Source organism: Oreochromis niloticus, linkage group LG14 (genome assembly GCF_001858045.2).
Source record: "Oreochromis niloticus isolate F11D_XX linkage group LG14, O_niloticus_UMD_NMBU, whole genome shotgun sequence".
NCBI classification, from domain to species: Eukaryota; Metazoa; Chordata; class Actinopteri; order Cichliformes; family Cichlidae; genus Oreochromis; species Oreochromis niloticus.
The window spans coordinates 35,492,502-35,508,021 of record NC_031979.2 but is presented as its reverse complement, the minus strand read 5'-3'; the positions used below and the strand labels follow the sequence as shown (position 1 = coordinate 35,508,021).

General features: G+C 42.9%; 1 protein-coding gene across 4 annotated transcripts in view; it reads left to right on the top strand.

The window, feature by feature from the left end:
* pak1 (p21 protein (Cdc42/Rac)-activated kinase 1) overlaps window positions 1–15,520 on the top strand; it is a 73,742-nt gene that overhangs the window by 44,920 nt on the left and 13,302 nt on the right. For 3 of the 4 annotated variants that reach the window (XM_025898236.1, XM_005474827.4, XM_019345226.2), the window contains 10 exons: window positions 1,475–1,694; window positions 4,002–4,096; window positions 5,315–5,462; window positions 5,606–5,643; window positions 6,710–6,772; window positions 7,069–7,182; window positions 8,025–8,259; window positions 11,772–11,835; window positions 12,458–12,506; window positions 14,076–14,188. In XM_025898236.1, the coding sequence (XP_025754021.1) occupies window positions 1,502–1,694; window positions 4,002–4,096; window positions 5,315–5,462; window positions 5,606–5,643; window positions 6,710–6,772; window positions 7,069–7,182; window positions 8,025–8,259; window positions 11,772–11,835; window positions 12,458–12,506; window positions 14,076–14,188 (1,112 nt within the window). In that variant the 5' untranslated portion in view covers window positions 1,475–1,501. The remainder of the gene's footprint in view (window positions 1–1,474; window positions 1,695–4,001; window positions 4,097–5,314; window positions 5,463–5,605; window positions 5,644–6,709; window positions 6,773–7,068; window positions 7,183–8,024; window positions 8,260–11,771; window positions 11,836–12,457; window positions 12,507–14,075; window positions 14,189–15,520) is intronic. The other variant, XM_003448960.5, reaches the window with a different exon arrangement.

Sequence of the window (15,520 nt, the reverse complement as noted above, 5' to 3'; positions counted from 1 at the left end):
AGCATAAATAACTTTTATTTGTCTCACATTTGGTCTTTGTGCCCCACTTCAGTTCTGTCTGTGACAAGGTGTTTTATCTCCTCCCTTGAAATAAACTCCTGATCTGTCCCTGTTTGATATGAGGATCTGTCGCTGCAGCAGCGCATGCAGCTGTGCATGCAGCTGTGCATGTATTAGTAAATTTAAAGGAAAACTATACATGCCAGTAAAAAATGTACCGTCTGCACGAATATCAGGGAAGTAGTGTTTAAAGCGCAGCATCTGGTCAGAGAAGCTGCTTCACCCAAAACCTGCAGCACTGGGTGAGATTAGGGTCGGATCAATTTCCCACCACAAACAAACCACTGGAGAGTTTGTTTGACTTGGACTGAGACTGCTTCCTCTCGCTGTGGCTGTGATAATCCACACCTGGGATCGATTGCCGTGCCCGAAGAAAGTATACAAAGGGGGAGAAGAAAAGATTTACAGATTTGAAACATTCAGTTTTCTCTCTAATGTGTTTGTGGCAGTGCTGCGAAAGTTCTGAAACAAGCTTTAAAACAAGCTTTGATTTCACCTTAGCTACACCAAAACTGAGGGAACATCGGCTTGTTTTATGAAGCGTCTTCAGGACAGGACCGAAGGAGTCGATCCCTTTAACTGAGAGATACAGACACACAGCAGTTTGTTTATTCTTGTTACTGTGGGTTATTTCTATTTATAGTATGAATCGTGATTTATTCGGAGTTTCTCTGACCTAAATAGACTGGCCTCGTGGGTTCCTGTGCCCAGTGGAGCATTTAGCCGAGCAGGTTGTGTTGTAGTCTGTGCGTGTGATTTTGTGTATTTTTGTATGAGGGCGTTGTGGTAAAACCGGTCATTAAAATGTCCCTCTTCTCCGCTCAGCTGTGTGGGCGCCTCCTCCAGGTTGTACGTACAGAACGAAATATGTGTGTACGCGCAAGTGTGTGTGTGTCTGTGTTATCTTTTTACCAAGACTGCATTTAAGTCTGAGTCAGCACACGCGATGTTTTAGTCATTTTCCGACAAACCTCGCTCAGTGAGCAAATAGAGAAACGCAGTTTTCTTTTTTTATTCGTACTGATTTTTCACCCATTTTTGTTGTTTTTTATGATCAATGATCTTCTATGATTAAAGCTGATTAAGCTAACAATGTGGTGGAAACATTTAATCTCAGTATTTATGGTTCTTTGTTTTCTCTTTATGAGAAACCACAAAGCGTCTTGTAAAGAGTTTCAATTTACTGGGAAACGCGACCACGTGCGCTGAGCTGTAGAGACGGGAGATGCAGTGATATCAGATGTTGTTATGGGCCTTTTGACAGAAAAAAAGAACAGCATAATTCGTAAGTAGCTGATATTGTTTTTGTTTGTGTCAGATCAATAATGAAGAGCTGACAGATTTAAAACAGGTCCGTTAGTCTATTAGAAGAGTTTGTGTTTCTGTCCTTGACTTTGGCCTCTCTGGTGCACAGGAACGGTCGGCTGCAGCCTATCTGAAGATGTCTGATAATGGGGAGGTCGAGGACAAGCCCCCAGCTCCGCCCATGAGGAACACCAGCACCATGATTGGCTCCTGCAACAAGGACCCTGTCCCCCTCAACCATGGCTCCAAGCCCCTCCCTCCAAACCCGGAGGACAAGAAGAAGAAAGACCGCTCCATTCGATTCATCCTGACAGGAGGAGGCGATAAAAGTGAGTTATGATGCCGCAGGGTGAATGTGTGCAAACTAAATAAATATCTACTGATATTAACAACAAATTAAACCCATAAGCTAACATATTCATCCCTGAAATAGAAGCTAGGGGTCATAAATATCTGTGAGAATCCATCAGACACTAACTGAGAACTTTTTCTTGATCCACAGCTGATACTGAGTAACAGCTCAACAGCTTTAATCCTGTTAAATCCTTAAAGAAGTTGACCTTTGACCCCCAACAGATGCTGGAGTTCAAATGTCGACTAACACCACACTGTAAAGGATCAGCGAACTCCATAATGTGGATGTCGTGTAATTTGTCAAATGTAGACGAAGCAAATAAAACAAGTTTTAAATAAAATAGAAGTCCAATAAACGGACACCACAGAGCTGAGCAGCATCAGCTTGTTGCTTTCTTAAAATTACAGATAACGTGTTGCAGTAATGTGAAGAAGAACATTGTCACTTGACTCTATGCAGTCGGGTGAAAAACTAAACACACCCTGCTTCCATTAGAGGGTGAATAGCAGCCAGGTGCTACTAATAAAATGCACCTGATTAACTGATCATCAGCACATTTGAGGACCTCTGTAAAAGCATTCAGCTGTGTAAACACAACACCACCAAAGTTCAACCATAATCAGACCCTACTGACAGAAGGTTCAGTTTTATTTATATAGCGCCAATAATTGCCTCAAGGTGCTTTATGTTGTAAGGTAAAGAACCTATAATGATACAAAGAAAACCCCAATAATCATATGACCCCCTATGAGTAAGCGCTTTGGCGACAGTGGGAAGGAAAAACTTCCTTTTAACAGGAGGAAAACTCCAGCAGAACCAGGCTCAGAGAAGGGGCGGTCATCTGCCGCAACCGGGCCTGGCTAGCGACGGGTTTTTCAAGGCAAAGCCGGGTCTCCTTTTCAGTGATCGTGGCCTCCAAAGATGCAAACAGGCTACAGTTATTACACTTATTGTTACTACTAAAGGAAACTGAACATCTGACTCACAAAGCAGGAAAGTGCAGGAGGGACAGGTGAAGAGGACATGCCGCTAGCAAGTCAGCTACGAGCTAAGCTAAGCTAAGCTAGTGAGTCCTTAAAGACGGAGTGAGCAAATACTGTGAAAATAACTAGTGGGTGAAGCCTCAGCCCTCAGAGAAACTGCAGAAACTCCAAGAGCTCCACCTCAGACTCTACAGGCCTCAGTTAGCATGTTAAAGGTTAAAGTTCATGACAGTACAATTAGAAAAAGACTGAACGGGTAGAGTAATGTTTGGAAGAGAAAGCCTCTTCTCTATTAAAGGAACACGGCGGCATGGCTTAGGTTTGCAAACTTACATCTACTCAAACTAAAAGACTTGGAGCAGGGACTAAGGTGGAGATTTGAATGCACAGCTGCACATTTTGGAACAAACCACTGCAGTCATGGGGGGATGATGATTTGGTCAGTCACTGAGTCGACTATGAGCTCCACTGTATAACAAAATATTCCAGAGTCAAATATGAGGCCATGAGCTAAAGTCTGGCCAATATTCAATCATGCAACAGACAGAAAGGCGGTAAAAACTGGATCAAAACATTTAGTTTTTAAAGGTCTGGATAATCAGACAGAGTTGGTTGATTGTTACTCGTCTGCTGCTGGTTCGTTAGATCTGAAGCAAAATATATTTTTCTCCACCTAAACTGTTGTGCTTCTGTGGAGGAAAAACTGTTTTTGTTGATGGTGCTTCACGAGTACCCATGATGCTTTGCAGGAAGCTGGTGGTCCTGCGTCAGTGTTAGTCCATCCAGAGGAATCTGCTGTGTGTGATTCTCACTGGATTTCCCAGAGGATCTTCACACTCTTTCCAACATACGGCGTCTTATGTGTTGGCTTGTTTTGTGAAACACTCTGTTTCTGTACTTTTCTCTCCGTCTCCTCCTGAGTTTCTCTCCCGTGTTTTGCATGAACTTTTGTCCCACTGTTTCTTTCTTTTCAGTGATCCTCTCTGGATTTAAGATCTTTTCAGGAATTTTAATGAACCTGAATCTCTTTGTTCCCCTCATGAAGGGCTGCATTTAGGATTTTCTGTTAGAGTCATTATGGAAATGGTACAACCAGCATCTCAGCTACTCTTCTGCAGCCTTTCAGCCAAGTTAGAACTTGTTTTTGGGTCTGCTGCTCTTTAGTGTCTATTTATTCTAAAGGGAAATAAATCCTGGGATAATCCAGAGTCCTTAAGGTGGAAAACTGTTCTGTGTTTTAATACAACACTTTAAAAAAATCAGTCAGTGTGTTTGTTTTTTGTTCCTTTATCATTCAGCCTATAAGAGGAAGGAGCGCCCAGAGATCTCTCTGCCGTCAGACTTCGAACACACCATCCATGTCGGCTTTGATGCTGTTACCGGGGAGTTCACTGTAAGTGTGTGTGTGTGTGTGTGTGTGTGTGTGTGTGTGTGTTTCCTCTCCTGTGTGAAGAAAATTATCAGATTCAACCACAGTGTGTTTTGTGGTATTTATTTCTGTTTACCTCACTTTAATTGCTTACCAAAGGACCCATGCTCATTGTTGTGTGTGTGTGTGTGTGTGTGTGTGTGTGTGTGTGTGTGTGTGTGTGTGTGTGTGTGAAACAGCTCCTAACAGACACAAATGCTTGGCAAATGAACCTTTTTAAATAATCACTTTAGACAAAGACGCCTTGTTTCACTGAAACAAGGCGCCTGACCAACTTCTTTTAGCTGGGAGTTAACTGTGTGTGTGTGTGTGTGTGTGTGTGTGTGTGGTTTCCTTTTCTGTAATCTGGGACACAGGTTTCCACACATCTACATGCAGATGAACATTCCTGCTCAAATTGATGTAATCTAAATATAATTTAGACAGTAAACGGATGGATGGATGGATGGATGGATGGATGGATGGATGGATATCAGACATGATGGAACAGGAAGTGGAAGAGTGTGTGCAATGGATTGATTCTGACAGATGAGTAGAGAGAGAGCCAGAAAACAAGGAGATGTGACCCAGATCTGTGGCTGAAGTACAAATATGATAAGATGGCCTTGTTAGGACTCGAAGAATGGTGTGTGTGTGTGTGTGTTCCTTACTGTAGTCATGGACTGTATGTAAAAGCAGGACGTCACTCGATGGTTTCTAGACTTCACATTATGAAGCCTCAGCTGTGTTTACTGGCTGCCACCATGTTGGGTTTTTTTAAGTGAGCACTTGGAGTGGGGCGATATGTTATCAGCTAATGCTAAGTTTAGTTTATAAGCTGCATTCATATCCACAGCGACGCTTTAAAATTGCTAAATGACCTTGAATGTTTCAGCCTGTTTAGGGAACACTCTCGTGCAGAGGGCCGTGTTTTTTCATTGTTCACATTAGTTGGTGTTTCACAGAGATACAAACTTATAATGGAAGCAGATGTTCTGTTAGCAGCAAATCCAGTTTAATGCTACAACTCAGAGAATAACAAGGGTTTCAGTACTTCACCGTTAGCGTCATTTTTCATACACAGAGTTTGCTCTTTGCTGTGTTATGTTGCCATTAACAAAGGTAAACTACAATAATACAGTTCACATAGAAATAAATGAATAAAATATTGATATTTTATTGTGTTTGTCTGTGTGTGTGCAGGGAATGCCGGAGCAGTGGGCTCGGCTTCTGCAGACATCCAACATCACCAAGCTGGAGCAGAAGAAGAACCCTCAGGCCGTCCTCGATGTTTTAAAGTTCTATGACTCAAAAGAAACGACCAACAGCCAGAAGTACATGAGCTTCACTGGTAAGACCCGCCCCCCCGCTCTCCCATCACCTACGTGCATTCACAATAACGTTAGCTGAGTGGTGAACTTCAGATTCATATTATAATATGAGCTCAGTCTGCTGTGAACACTCAACTTTGTGTTTGTGTTGTGTTTCCTTCAGATAAAACTGCTGACGCCTTCAGCTCCTCCGCCACAACGGTAAGACCTCTTCACTCACAGCGTTATTCTCTCACACAGCCGCATACAGGCAGCACTGTGAGGAAGCCTTCCTCTCATTATTAGCTGTGTCTGCATGTTTTCCACCAGTTTAGCCGTTACCTAAGCCGATAGCAGGTAACAGGTCAGTTCATTTCCCAGCTCTGAAACTGCCTTTTACACCCTGCTATTTAAAATGAATTCAATAAATGATTTTACTTCACTCATTTTTACACTTTACACATTATCATGTTGGATTTTATTTGTATTTTATTTAGCTGTGTTTTTTCCACTGACAAGTGTTTGAGCCGGCTGTGGGAGAGTTGAAGATGTTAACTGGGATGTTCATAATTAAAATTAGGACAAAGTTAGAGAGGCGAGGCTGAGCTGGTTTGGGCGTGTACAGAGGGTTAAACTGGGATAAACTGGACAAAGGACGATGAGGATGGAGCTGCCAGGCAGGAGGAAACGAGGAAGAGGTTTGTGGATGTAGTGAAGGAGATTGGTGTGATAGAAGAGGATGCAGGAACAGGCAGATGATCCGCTGTGGCGACCCCTACAGGAAGCAGCTATTTTTCTTCTATATATTCAGGTTTTTTCATATTTTATTTAGATTTTTGTTTATAAAGTTAATAATTTCATCTTCATCTAAGTGCTATTCTTTTCAACAGTTTTAACTTTTCTATTTGATTGTAATATATTTTACTGAGCTAGTCTACTTTACTTTGTTTTCTTGTTAGATAATAGTATGAACGAATAAATGCTTTTTTCTGAGCATCTTATGGCACAGGTGTCCTTCCTGGTTTCAGATACAGAGCCAGCTTTATTGCTGGATGACAGACTTGAGCTGTAAGCTGAGAGATTCTTGAATGAATGAGGATGTTTTGTTTTTGTCGCAGTGTGTGTGTGTTTTCTGAAAGACACATTTAAACCCAAATGTAAAGGTGAGAATAAGAGACGGAGGGAGGAAGATGATGGAACTCCTCTTCCTCCCACTCTCTCTCTCTCCCTCTCTCTGCATTGTGAATCAGCATCTTTTCCTCCTTTCACCGTTTCCCTGTCTCTGCAGCTTGGCCACCAGCCGAGCGTCAGACTATCAGCGAGAGACAGAGAGGAAGAGAGGGATAGAAAGGTAGGATGTGTGGCATGTAGTGGCGTCAGACGCCAGATGTGACCTGAGCTTTCAGACAGCAGTGATGATGAGAGGAGGGAAAACAGGGTGGAAAGACAGAGCAGGAGGCTGAAATCAGAGAAGAAGAAGGAGAGCTAAAGACGGGCTGGAGGACTCCTCTGTATGATGAGACAGTGAAGCAGTAGAGGAAGTGGCAGGAAATTCAGGAAGCGATGATGGGTCTGGTATCGTTCGTGGCTCATGTGACCATGATGTCACTGAGGCTCCGCCCTCTCTCTCCCTGTGACATCACGCAGAGCTCCAAGGCCGTGTCGGAGACGCCCGCCATAGCAACCGTATCTGAGGATGAGGACGAAGACGAGGCCGAGCCCCCGCCGGTGATCGCCCCCCGACCGGAGCACACCAAATCAGTAAGAACACAAACACTGTCGCCTTTCTGCTTCTGCACATACGAGCTTAACACACACACACACACACACACACACACACACACACACACACACACACACACACACACACACAGTGTCCTCACCTGTCAGTCCAGGTAAGCCCACTCCTGTTTGCTTTCACTGGACACATAAAAGTTCACGTCTCCTGCTCTGTAGTTTTATTCTTGGACTTTATCAGAATTATTTTTTAAATAGATTTTTTCTGATGAGAGTTTGCGTTAAAAAACAAAGATGGTGGGAATGAAAGATTATTAAAATTTATCTTTAACAGGCATCAAAGACACTGACAGCTTTTTACTGTCACTGTTGCTGTGGAGCAACATTGTTTCACCTCATTCTACACACACACACACACACACACACACACACACACACACACACACACACACATTGTTGCTTCTCACTCAGACAGTTTGGCGGTTGAGAGGCTGTTTCCACGGCGCCACTGCAGTTTCCTCAGTGATGAGTCTCATGCACCTGACTCTCACTATCTCTCTTTCTGTCTCTCACTCACACACACACACACACACACACACACACACACACTGTTGTGTTGTGTGTTTGTCTCAGTCAAACTCATTACTTTTACTTTAGCTTCACTCTCCAGTGTTTTTATGGCTGACAGACAATCAGCCTTTATTTAAACTGTGTGTCTCACTGAGGTCCACGTCTCTGTTTCAGAGGCCTGTGGACAAAAAGAGATGAACAGATAACAAAAGCTGTTTTAATGTCTTTCTGCTTCGTCTTTAAATGTTTATTTGGCACCACAGATAAAAACAGGAGTGACTTTTTTCATCTTTCAGATTTACACTCGCTCGGTGATCGAGCCCCTACCTCCTCCTCCCACGAAAGATGCTGCGACTTCGCCCATCTCTCCACCGACCGCCGCGGCCGCCGCCGTCACTCCCGCCCAACCTGCAGAAGCAGCTCCCAGCAGCCCTCCCAGTGCTAGCCCTGCCCCCGGTCCTTCCTTGCCCCACCCACAGGACAAAGCCAGGAAGAAGAAGATGTCTGATGAGGAGATCTTGGAGAAGCTACGTAAGGCTCGTTCAGACACTCGGAGCACGCTAACATGACAAACCTGACCCCGGTAACGGTTACTGTGCTGAGGCGGAGATTCAGCCCTGACTGACGGAGCTGTGCTGAGATTTGGGCAACAACTGTAACTCCACGCAGTAATGGCTATGAGGGCTCATGGCTCACACCTGCGGGCCAAGTTATTTTTATTGATTATTTTTAGATTTGAATTTTCTGTTCAGTCTGGTTTCAGTCAGTTTCCAGAGTGAGATCAGTTTAGCTGAAAACTAAACTAAACTAGTTTTTATCAGTTTCAGAACAGAAAACCTGTAAAAACCTTTAAAAACACAACCCACAGGTAAACATGGTGACATTGAGCCTGCGGGCCTCTTCAGCTGCTTCCTGTTGTTTGGACTCGGCATAAGCTCCGTGTCGGCGTCTCCCACCTAGCTTTGAGGTGGTGTCAAAGATTGTGTATAAAAGAGGTTAGCATGCTGTTTCTGTAGCGCTTTAAAGCTGTGCCGGCAGCGCTGGATTGTTGTTTCTGGACTGAGCTTGTTGTCCCTTCGTGCTGTGAGTTAGACATAACTGTCATTCCCTAAAAAGTTGGCTTAGACATTTATCTCCAGCACAAACTGAGGTCCAGCAATTTGCAGAAATTAATATAAAGAAGGTCATTTTCTTCATCCCGCTGTCGTAAAAATAAATGAAGAACAGACGCTAGGCCTCAAAGTGGCTGCAGAGCTTTGTCTGATCATGCTTAAAGAGCATTTTTGTTTTGGTAATAAAAAAGAGCAAATAATAGAAACAAATGTATCTAAGTTTGTGCTGTAACTTCATAAATGCAACAAAAACATGTGATCAGAAAACAAAGTTAAAGTATCAAGTAATCATGAAGAGTCCACTGCAGAATAATCAAACGTGGTAAAATATCTGGATCGTAACTTTCAGGAATGTTGACCGGCTCAGATTCCATTAACAGGCTTTGTCACCTTCATTAAAAGCCTCAAATATCTTGAATGTGTGTGCAGGTCGCTGACCTCTGACAGAGACAGTTTACCACTCGGACAAAGGGGCAGATCCCCAGAGAGCTGGAGTCAGGCAGAGAGCCTTTTAGGGTTTTTTAATATTTCTACATTTTCAAAAGAGATTTTGAAAATGTAGAAACATTTTTAAATAGTTTGAATGCTTTAGAAATGAGCTGATTGAATGACATCATAATGACCTAGGCTGTAGGTCGACAGGGAGGAAGCATAGAGAGAGAAAAGCAGTCCTGGATGCTAATGCTGCTAGCCAGAGGTCACAGGGCGATGAGCGATGGTGACGGAGCAGCAGTGCGAGGGAAGGTTGCTCCACCCTCTGACATCTGCTGTGGAGGAAAAAGGTTCCTGATTACGGATTCACATTCAGCATTTTCCAAATAAATACGCTCAGAGTGTCTGATGCTTCCAGCCGAGGGGAGGGGTCCTTTTTAAACATGTTCAGAGTGAGCTCACCTGAACAGCCTGAGGTGGATTTTAACAACTTGATCAATGAAAGTCGGTGCTGTAGATCAGACATTTATTCACTGCAGTTTAATTAAGACATGCGTACTTTACTGTATGTGTCAGATATAGAAGCTAACAGAGGAGCGGTGTGAATCTCAGCGTGAACTCCGCAGCTAGGAAGTGGAGGCTCAGTGTGCAGGTGGGCCTGCTGCAGGTTTGAGTCTGGGGCCTGTGGTCCTGATAATCCGTCCATATTCTGATGTACCTGCTGCAGAGCGTAGAGTCTCCATGAGCTAATTTTAGCTTCTCTCAGTCGTGACAGGACGTTTCATCGCTTTATCTGCACGCACAGCTTCCCTCAGAGAGCAGGCTTTGAGTTTATTTTGGGCTCGTCTCTCTGCTGATTTCAGCAAACTGATTCTTATTTTCATGTTTAACATCATTTATGAGTAAGACATCAGCCTAGCAGCATAAAAACCACCTTTTTTTCCACGTGTGTCTGTGGGCAGCTTGTTTTTTGCTTCATTTGCTCAGACTTTCCATCACCATGAAAGATTTTATTTTTTGCTGTGCTTGAAGGTCTGCAGTCAGTGAAGCAAAGTGAAAGAAGTTATGTAACATTATCACTTCTTGCTAACTAAAATATCCGCCTGCGCTCGCTCGCTGTTCCTGTGAAAAACTTTATTATGGCAAGTATAAATCTTCATATTCTGGTTTCACCGCCCCCTGCGTGACCCCACAGAGCTGTGCTGATATACTAACAATAAAAGATCCCGGTTTGGTTTTCTGGGAAGTGATCCACAGATATGAACGGATATTTGAACTTTCCTGCAGACCCGCAGATATTCTCCGCTGACTCTGGCAGCTGACATGAGCCAGATGAGCGTAAGAGTCAAACACAGGAGATTTTATTCTATTTTTTACTTGATTTAAAGGTTTTGAGGCTACCTGGGAGGGGGCACGTCCCACATGTTTAACTCAGGGGTCTTTTTATTATTAAAAAGGAACGTTAGAAATAATGACTGACTGGTTTTTATCTCCTGAAGCTACGAGGACTCAAATATCCTAAATAAAAATTCAGTAAAGCACATTTCATCGCCCCCCTGTAACGCCTGTAACTAATAACATAATAATAGCGTAAACTGAAAGAAATCAGGTGATTCTGAGTCAGGTGGGAGGCACTGATTGATGTTTTTTTGACCTGTGACCCTGATCGTAGGCTGCATCTGTCAGATTAAAATCTGAAAGACTAAAATGATTCAGTATACAAAAGGAGATTTAATGGAGAAAATAAAAAGCTCTACCTAAATAAACCAGCACATTAAAGCATCTCATCTCTGCTCATAGGTGCACTTTAAAGTAATTATTTAATGTGAGCACAGTTTTGACACTTTCTTCGCTGCAGTGAAATGTTTGGTTGTGTATTTTTATGTTTGAATAAAAGCCTGTATATATTTCTTGAACCATGCCACGCGCCTGTCCAGATGTGCTCAGGTCTCCCTCTGCTGGTAAGACCAGGATACTGCTCGTCTGTCTGCCTCTTCTGATTGACAGACCTGATATCCTCCGCCCCGCCCCCAGTTGTCCAATCCTCACGTGTGATTGGCCGTCCTATCTTTCCATCGTTTCCTAAAAGAGTGACTTAAAGTTTTGTCCTGTAATTCTGAACTGCAGGCAGAGCTTCTCTTTCTTTCTGTCTCTTCCGTCCTGAGTTTACAGTTCTGACCTTTTTCACGTCCTGTTTTATCTCTGACCATCGCTCGTTACTGCTCTCCACCTCTCTGCTCTTCCTCCCAGTCAGCATGCTGCATCGACCTCAGTGTGATGAACGTAGAGTAGAACTAGGATGGATAGAAAGACACGCGACTTCTATCCATCCAAATTCAGCGATTCTGTAAATCAACATATAAAAATATTTCAGCTCTCAGTGAGGGCCTGAATTTTATTTATTTATTTATTCTTTCATCATTTTGTTTTCCTGCAGATCCTTAAAGCTGCTGTGATAAAAGTTTTTCCTCTTCTTTCTTTGTCCTTCCTCTAACTCAGGGACGATCGTCAGTGTGGGCGACCCCAAGAAGAAATATACACGATTTGAGAAGATTGGACAGGGGTGAGTCACAATCTGCCATCTGTGTTCGAAACATGAATCTTAGCATGTACACAATAAATATTCATACAGTACAAGCTCTACGTGATGGTGTTGAATGACTATAAACTGTACCTAAACGATGGATGTTCCCCTGAGGTTTTGGACTCCATTGGTCTTAATATTAACGCTTTGTCAGCCGCCATGTTGGATTTCTGGAGCAGGAAGTGACCATATCTGACTTTGATAGCAGTTAGCTTGGTTAGCTCGCTGCGTGTTTTGCTTTAAAAAGTAAAACAATAATTTGCTATTTTTCCATCGTTGTTTCTCCTGCTGCGCTTCAGCTTCCTTTGGTGAAACATCTGTGCCTTCATTATTTTAAAATGTCACACTAAAGCAGATTCAGAAGGTATAAATGTAAAGTAATATTGACTGTCGATGGACTTTTGTGATTTAAATACTAAATTTAAAGGTCATAAAAGGCAGCAGAGGCTCAGCTGTAATGTTTGAAACCTGCTGTTTTAACAAAGAAAAAAAACTCTCCTGCTGTCATAAAGAACATAAAAAAGAAGGATTTATGACCTTTATGAGCTCACAAAGACCTGCTGTGTGATGTTTAACTGAGGATCTCTGCTGGCTGTTTCAGGGCGTCTGGGACGGTGTACACAGCTATCGACGTCGCCACAGGACAGGAGGTACTTATTTGTCCTCAGCATGATTTTCTTCTCCTCTTCACATTTCTCCGTTCTTTGTTCAGATACAAAGGAAATACTGACCATTATTAAAATCCAGAAAGTAGCTGCTGAGAAATTTAATGTGCACAGTAAAGGTGGGAAACACGACTCAGACGTCCCACCGAGCCGTCCACGTTTGGACAAGAATCGAGACAAAGATTTCACCTCCAACTATTCGTGGCTTTACCAACATTTTTTTATCGAGTGTTTTCTTGCTCAGACATAACGATATAGGGACTTACAGGAGACACAGATATACATGCAGATGTTTAATATGTAAATCAGCGCCAGCTGAAGCAAACAGAAGGAAAACTAAACCACTGTGTGATGTTAGTCTACACCAGGGGTGTCAAACATAAGGCCCGGGGGGCAGACAGCCCGCCAAAGACTCCAATCTGGCCCACTGAACAGAAAATGTAACATGGACATAAATTTTAACTTTAACCTGTAATTTTATACTTTTTACATTTTTATGACCTCCCCCACGACCATTCATACAACACCAAAGTAAATAAGTCAAATAATAACAAATCTGCACAGTGAGCTAATAAATGTGTTTTTCTCATTTTACACAATTATTGCTCCCAGCCCGAAGCAGCATTTGTTCATCATGTAGAAAAACGGAGATGCAGTGTTGAAAGTACCCAGAATGTTTTATTTGAGAATATCTCAGGGATTAAATGTGTAGTTAAACTTCTGTACACTGACCGAAAGACAACTTTCACTGGTCCGGCCCGCTAAGCTGTACGTGGCTCACAGTGTAAAATGAGTTTGACCTCCCTGATCGACACACTTTGGCTTCTTTATGGTGAACAAGCAGTAAAACTGCTGCTTATATTGTTTCATCTCTCTTAAAAAACAGCCTTCCACAGTAGATCTGACAGCACTGGTGCATATATCTGAAGACTGGACTCCTCAAAGACCTGACAGAGAAGGGAGGACGTCCCAGTCAGACTGGACACCAGCTGGTCTTTAACCCACCAGCTCTTAAGTCTGTGTGATGTCCTGTTGTCCCAGTATACAAGTAGTCCTGTTCCTGAGTCGTAAACACCCTAAAGTCTTAGCTGAAAGACCAGTTTAAAGGAAAACCTTGATTCATTTCCCAGACCGAGTCTCAGACTAAACTAAACTAACGGCATGACGTTAAAAACTCAGCAGGAAGTTTGAAGAACGTGTCGATTCGTGCAGACTTTAATCAGATGAGATGAAGTGAAGAAGAGGAAGAGAGAAGTGATCATCTGGAGTTTGCACTGGGATGATATAAACACCCGTTACTGGATTTAGTCTGGCTTCATTTACCGAGACTTCCAGGTTGATTTTAAAGCAGCTCGGCTCGTCTGTCAGAATAATCCTCCTCAGCTTCGCTCTCTGAGGATCAGTCTGTGTGCTCGCTTTTAAATGTCTGCCACGAGCCTTTCACTGCCTTCAGATTTAAATACTTCCCCGCCTCTCGGCCTTTTCTCTGTCTGTCTGTCCCAGACTTCAACTTATAATAATTCTTCCCTCGCTCTATTATTTTTCTCCCTAAAGGTTGCCATCAAACAGATGAACCTGCAGCAGCAGCCGAAAAAGGAGCTGATCATCAACGAGATTCTGGTGATGAGGGAAAACAAGAACCCAAACATAGTCAACTACCTGGACAGGTGAGGCACGCCATCGCGCGTCACCATGCTGAGGGAAAACGTCACAGTTTAAAATTCCAGTTTTAATCTTTTGAATTGTTTCACATTTTCACAACACCTGATTTTGAGCTTTGCAACAGTTTGTGGTGTCAGTGTTAACCTCACCATTACATTTAAGTGACTCTGGGTAATTAGAAAAAAATTAAAATAGAAAAAAGAAAAGACAAAACTATTATAATAGACGTGCAACTAGTCAACAACAAACGCACCTGTCGAGGGAACTTCCTGGACACCTCCAGGAGGTGTTTCCTCAGGGACAGAGCAGCTAAAGGATGAGATGATTGCATGTCACCACATATTTAACATGTTTAAATGTTAATGGGTGGGTGTTGCCCTGTACAAGCGAAGCCTCACAGGCTGGTAAGCGTGGAGCGTTTCAGGCACTTCCTGTTTCCTGTTCAGAAAGATTAAAGCTGGCAGATAAGACTTTCTAGAAGCTGCAGCTGAGCTGGTGATTATTTTTGTTGGGTTTTTATTTCCTGTCTTCTCTTAATGGAGTCCAGCGACCAATCAAGTGGTGTTTTACTAAAAAACAAAAAACATGCATGCTTTACTTTCTGTTTTTTTAATGGAAATGATGTGTTTAGCTTTTCTTGTTTTGTAAAAAGAGCCGATCTGACTGGACCTCTGTTGTCGATGTGGGTGTTTCAGCCATGTCTGCTGGGTAACTGCTGCTTGAATCACTGCAGCTCATTATCTCTCTCTGTCTGTCTCACCAATGCAAAATCTGTGTAGATTTCAACAGGGGCAACGTAAACCCCCTCATCCTCGCATGAACTACACAGATTCATCACTAACACTTTGATTTTTCATCTCTCTTTCATTTTTACTGCTGTTCTTCTCCTGGATTAAAAAGTTGCTTTTTAATCATTTTTTCTTCTCTTGGTAAAAGAAGTTGTTTCAGAGGCATTTTGAATTATTCACTCCGTAGTGGGGACTTCTTTCTCACCAGAGACAAGTGCTGCAGGGGAGGTTCCCACTGTTGAGTGCCACCCAAAAACCTGATTGTTCCTCACATGTTGATTCCTTACCTACATATTGTGTGCAAACACATATTAACTTGCAAGTTTTTTAAACGTTCCCTTTAAACGTGGAGAACGAATCAGAGGCTCCAGATGTTTCTGGACAAATGGTACACAGCAGGCGTCACCACGGAAACTCCAGCTCAGCTGACAAATGTTCAGACTGAAACGACTTGAGAGGTTACCCAGTTCGGGGCTGCTGTTGCCATGGTAACCCACTGGACATGTGTCTGTGAGCGTGGTGTCTGGTTACCGTAGTTACCTGTCTCTC